This window comes from Triturus cristatus, chromosome 11, assembly GCF_964204655.1.
Source record: "Triturus cristatus chromosome 11, aTriCri1.1, whole genome shotgun sequence".
NCBI lineage: Eukaryota > Metazoa > Chordata > Amphibia > Caudata > Salamandridae > Triturus > Triturus cristatus.
Window position 1 is genome coordinate 384,244,712 of NC_140594.1, and position 6,000 is coordinate 384,250,711.

At 43.6% G+C, this 6,000-nt stretch overlaps 1 protein-coding gene across 2 annotated transcripts in view; it reads left to right on the plus strand.

The window, feature by feature from the left end:
* Positions 1-5,503, plus strand: part of CNNM4 (cyclin and CBS domain divalent metal cation transport mediator 4) — a 349,407-nt gene extending 343,904 nt beyond the window's left edge. For both annotated transcript variants that reach the window (XM_085634536.1, XM_085634537.1), the window contains one exon: positions 2,720-5,503. In XM_085634536.1, coding sequence (XP_085490662.1) covers positions 2,720-2,926 — 207 coding nt within the window. In that variant the 3' untranslated portion in view covers positions 2,927-5,503. The remainder of the gene's footprint in view (positions 1-2,719) is intronic.
* Positions 5,504-6,000: the final 497 nt, after the last annotated feature.

Below are 6,000 nucleotides of genomic sequence, written 5' to 3' on the forward strand. Positions count from 1 at the left end.
GAGTTGAGAGCGCTCACAATAGATCTGTTTGTGACTATAAAAAATGCTAAATCCAAAACCTCGCATCTAAGTTACATCACTCGCCCTCCCTGGTAAAAATGCACTGTCTCTGAATTGGATAGAGATATTTACTGATGCTTCCCATCCCCCCTCTCTCCTAGTTATGCTGTTGCCAAAAGTGATCAGCAAATTATTCTAATGCTCCAATGTGAGTAAGACAGTTACAGTTCTCACACCTAATGGCAGTGTCCATGGGACACATAAAAGATTGCCAAAGTTCACAAACATAATAGTGCAGGAGGGGGGGGGGCATCTTATCTAGTGCTTAATCTGCTATCCCTGGTGGTACTGCTCATGAAGACAGAGTTTGCGCATCTGTATCTCCCGAAGAGGTGCTTCGCACTCATTGAGAAGGCAATAGACTGGCTGCACACATATGCTATGCTGCTAAATGGATTAGATTTCTCAACTTGAACCAGCATCAGGGATCTAGAGACTGTATAACTAGCGAGGAGAACACTGTACACTACTTATCATACCTGTTTTATTGCAAACAAACATATCCATTGGTATGGGTTCGCCTATCAACGATGATAGAATACAAAAGGGAGCTGGATAACAAACAACTTTTCAAAATGCTAGCTATCAAAATATTTCAGGAATGGGATAAGAAAGTGTACTCCTTAAGATCAATCAGTGTATAACTTAAACACAGTTCTAACACAACTATTTAAACCACCTTGTAAACCACTGCATAACGCAGATCTAAATCACATACAGTTAGAAATAGCCTTTTGGTAGCAATTATGTTGCCAAGGAGGGTAAGTGAACTATATGCATTGTCTATACAGGAACCATCCTTCCAAGTGCATAAAGGTAAGGTAGCTGGAGAACTAACCCAAGATTCATTCTAAGGTAATAGCCAGGTTTCTATCCAGTTGCATGCCTTTTTCCAAATCCAAAGATGCCACAGAATATGCACTGAACACCCTAGATGTCAGGAAGGCCATCACATACTATTAAAAGGCAACTTAGTACACTAGTAAGACGAAGCAGTTATTTGTTGCACATACACCACAACCTAAAGGACAGCCTGTGTCAAAGGTTTCTATAGGCTGACTGAAAGTGCAGTCAATGCAGTTATGCTGAATAGTGACAACGACGAAGAGGGCTATTCTGGCATATGTGAACAACATCTCTTAAAAGGAAATCTGCACAACTGCAACATGGTCGTCCACACACACACCATCACACCTTTACTAAGCACTATTGTGCAGGTATTCACACTTGGAATAAACAACAGGTGGAATCACTGATGGCAGAGTAATACAAAGCATTTGAAAGCATTTGAATTTTACGCTGCAAAACTATTATTACAGGTAAGTAATCTGTTTCTGATGTACCTTTGGTAACTCTTTTTGGTGTATACTCGATCTAACCTCAGATTCCTCACTGCCCTCCTCCCCTTTATGTGGAGTGTTCTGACTGGTAGTAATAAGGTCCCAAGTTAGCTGTCGCACATTCCATTCTGTTAGCTATGCTTGCATTCTTGGATGCGGAACGTCTAAATGTTAAACTATTGTCAGTGCGCAGAGGTGTAGCCTTTATTTAGCCCGATGTCATCATGTCCGGATATGGGATGAAAGTAAAAAGCGCTGCTGGTCGGTGCTCAGGAGCTGTTTCAAGAATTTAGAGAACCAGTCTGATTCACAAGGTGAGGAATGTGATTAGAGAAAGTATCCACCAGAAAGGACACTACCAAAAGGCAAGTAACTTGTTCCTTAGCTTGGCTTCGCCAAGGGCACTGATGAGTGGAGTGTGAACCTGCAAATCCAGTAGAGTGGTGAAGTGGTCCAAGAAAGTTTCAGTGGGCTAAGGACTTGGTAAATTATAACAATGCTTAGTTTTTATGATGAGCCAACTGCTATTTCATGTGTTTCAAGGTGGACAACATTGCATTCAGAACCTGTAATGCAGGTGCATGTTGCAGGTACAAGTGAGACGCTACCCTAGCGATTGCTTTGGGATGCCTGTGAAGCTGCATTGTCCATTTAGATGGGAGAGAGTGTGTCAGTGTCCTTGGGATCAATACAGGTTTCAGTGATAGCAATGAAGTGCCGGGGTTTAGGGTGAAGTGATAAGTGGTTGTTGTTAAAGGTTTTCATATTGTAGCGAGAATAGTGCTATAGCCAGGAGACTGTGTCTCAGTTGGCGTTATTACTGCTGGGGGTCTTTTTGTGTTCAAGCTGTGTGAAACGGACTGTGGACGGCTACTATTGGTGGGGTAGTTTGAACGTGAGGAAGGAGGAGGTGTGAGAAGGTGAGAGTAGGTGAATCAAGAGTGGCCAGAAAGGCATTTGCAGAGCCCTGTGCAAGCTGAGTGAAAGGAGGGTGGATGAGTGACTTGTTTAGGGAAACTGAAGAGCACATAAGTAAGTGAGTTGAAAAAAGTGAGGGGGATTTTCCTTCTCATCAATGTCAGAGATACAGTTCCCAACATGTGACTAGTGCAAGGGGATACTGTGTACTATGATACAACAGCACATTGGCCAATCAAATGCACAGTGATGCCTTGTGTATGGTGCTTGCTCCCTTCGCTATTTGGCAGTAGTAGCTGTAAGGCTGGTAGTCTTCCTGTTTCGTTCTTGTAGTACACTTGATACAATTCCCATCTCCAGGCTTTTCTTAACAGTATTGTGTTCCTCTCCGTGTGTTGTAGATTACCCGAGCACAGTATCAGAACGGATTGATGGCTTCCCGTTTGGACAGCAGCCCCCAGTCTCCGGAGAGTGGGCCTCCAAAAATTGAAACCAGCTTATGCGAAAAAATTGACACTCCAGACGACGAGACCACTAGTCTCCTCAATGACACGAACTGTGTGCATCGGCAACCTCAGCCGCACAGTCTGCACGAAAACTCTGTCTGACAAGAATGTGGGCTTGGATGCAGTGTCTGATGGGAAGGACACTGGAAGAAGGGTAGGCTGCACCATATGTCAAAGAGGAAACATGGGAGGGCATACTGCAGCTTCTGGTAGATCGGCTGGGCTGCGCTGTCCACAGGTGAAGACACCAAATGAGGTGGGTGCTCTACTTGTCTACCTCATTGGACACAGATGGGGACATACGGCCTTGTCTGCTAGAGGAGACACCGGATGGGAGGCATGCGGCATCATATGCTGAGAAGGGGTAGTACTGTCTGCTTGGATGGAAAACTGAGGGAGCGCAGCTAGTGGTCTACCTAGACGGACACTAGAAGGGGCAGGTTCCACCAGCTGTTGGAGAAGACAAGAGACGAAGTGAAGTGCTGCTAACCCACTGGGTGCACACACTTCTCTGAAACTGCCAAAGGCATTGGGGAGCAAGACCAGCTGCCTGGTGTGAATTTACTACTTGGACAAATGGAAGCTAAGGGAATAACCGACAGACTCCCTCTATAGGGCCAGGTCAATAGGACTGAAGCATCCCGAGCCCCAGGCGTATTAATGTTTTATATTTGTGACATAATTTATGAGATGTACTTTGTTCGAAGGGTTAGGTGTTGGCTGTTGCTCAAACTCTTTTTTCTTTTCTAGGGAGGGGCATTTTTTTTCTAAATTCAACGAAGGGAAGCACCAACCCAAAAAAAGCATCACACAGAGAAACAGCGCCCACGATATTGGATTCGCTGGTGGGGCCATTGCCTGTTCCTTTGAACAGACCCTTTACATCTCACTGAGGCCTGTGCATCTATCGTTTGCAGTGATGGTGAGGTATTACACAGGACCATAGTACCACCTTACCTGCAGGAAGTAGTGACTACCACATACATACAGGTGGTAACACAAGCCATAGGATGCTCAGGCCCTCAGCATTTCCAGTTGCACAGAAAGTAATCATAGCTGCACAGGCAAACCACTGCATGCACAGGCTGTCACAGCATCTGCACAAGCCCTAACAGCATCTGCACCAGCTCCAAGAGCTGTCTATGCAGGTAGCAACAACTAAAGCACATCAAGTGTTCTCTTATTTTTATTGCTTTTACTTTATTTCTTGCTCTCTTATCCTCCCTCTCTGGCTTCTCCTGAACAGTCACAGCAGGCTCACATACAGGCCAACGAAGCAAGCACAGTGACAGTGCAGCTCCCAACATAAATACATTATTATAGTTTCAATGAGTGTCTTGGCCTTCTGGCATTGCACCTCTAGTCCTCCTACCTTCTTAGGTAGTTAGGTGGGGAGCTGGATATCTAGGAATTGGCATTTAGGGTGAATACTGCGTGCTTTCAAGCTCTGGTCTGCCCTGAAGTGGGCCGTTGTGTCGGAGTCTCAGGACCCAGTGTTGATCTTTATCTAGTCTCTGGACTCAGAGTCTTTCTACGGTTAGGTGCATGACTCAAATGCCACCAAGCCTCTCGTGATCAATAGTTAGATGTTGGCTTTAGTTGGCTGTCTGTGAATGGCGTTTCTCACTTTCCTGTCCCCTTTCATCGTCTCTGTGCTGAAGTGCACTTGTGCTATTTGCATGACGCCATGGGCATCTGCTAGCCTGCTAAAGATTAGGCTTACGGCAGTGGTTTTGTGTTTGATATATTTTTTTATTTAAAAGAAGTAAAAAAAATCACATCGCTCTTCAGATCACATAAGTCTTCCATTCCGGCCCGTCAATTTCTTGCTGTTTAAAGTTGACACAAAGTATGGGTAGGATAGGCAGAGTATTAATTAACCTGCCAATTCTCAGCTAGCTCTTCTGGCGGGTGGTGTTTGTCGTGCCAGGTGCACGTGTACTCACTTCTTTCTGTGCTGTACTTTTGGGGGTGATAAACTTCATTTGTGAAGACACACGCCTCTAAGCATTGTTTTGCATTTCTCGATTGCATGTCCATTTTTATTTTTAAGATAATCAGTGGTACTTTAGAATTTTTTTGCTGCAGAAACCTTACTGAATGGGAAGCTCTTATGCTGCTGGGAAGGTAGTCCAGTGATCTTGAACCCCCTGTAAAGACAATCATGTGTTGTGTGCACTTTTGAGCAAAAAGACTGCCTTTGGGACACAGGCACTTTTCCTGAGCTGTGGACCCTTTGTGATCACCTAGACATGATATCTGGGGGCCCGAATAGGCTCTCTTTCCTCAGGATGGTTACCCTGTAGAGAAAAGCAAGCAACATGTATTTATTTTGTGGACGATTTGATTTGTATTTTTTAAGAATTTGTGTGGTTTCTGTTGTTTTTATTTGTCTTCGGTGGTGTTTGTTCTGTCCTATCACCAGTGGTGAGGTGGAGGGGAGTAAGTTCCTCATTACCGTTGGTGGCCGTAAGGCACTTCTTCTGGCGAGGAAAAGCACTTCGGGCTGCAGACTTCTCTACCTTTCTTTTGGTACTCGGAGCCTGAGACCCAGACTTACAGGAGTGTGCCCTGCATCTGCTGCCAGCTAAGTGGGAGGCTTACCTGTGGAATCTGTTCCTTCTATGCACACAAGAAAGAAAATGTTAAATAAAATATATAAATATATATATATATAAATTATAAATAATGTAAATGGGAAAAGAGCTGCAGAGTTTAATAAAGAAAGAAAAAACAAATGAGTGGAAAAAAACTGTTCAGAAAATGTTTTTGCCTCTCAAACTATCTTTTCTTTGATTGATTGCATGGGAAACATTAACAGTACTTTGTGCATGTCACAGGTTTTCAGATTTTTGGTGTATGTGCAAAAGAATGATACGCTGCAGCCTTCCCTGTATGTTTAGGTTCTTTAGGGGGCAAGGATGAAAATTGTACCATGTCCACCACATATTTAACTGGATTTCTCTTTCAAGGAATACCTCTCTCATTTAAAAAACCTAAGTTTGCATGAATTTTTCTTTTTTTCTTTTCATTCATGATATCTATTCTTCCAGTTGCAAATTTTTAGGATTTTTTAATGTTTTCATTAGTAAAGCAGGTGAGCTGGTTAAATACTTGCATGATCGAGGGTCCAACCTTCTACAATAGCTCTTTAAACTACATTCTCATGTTCTTCT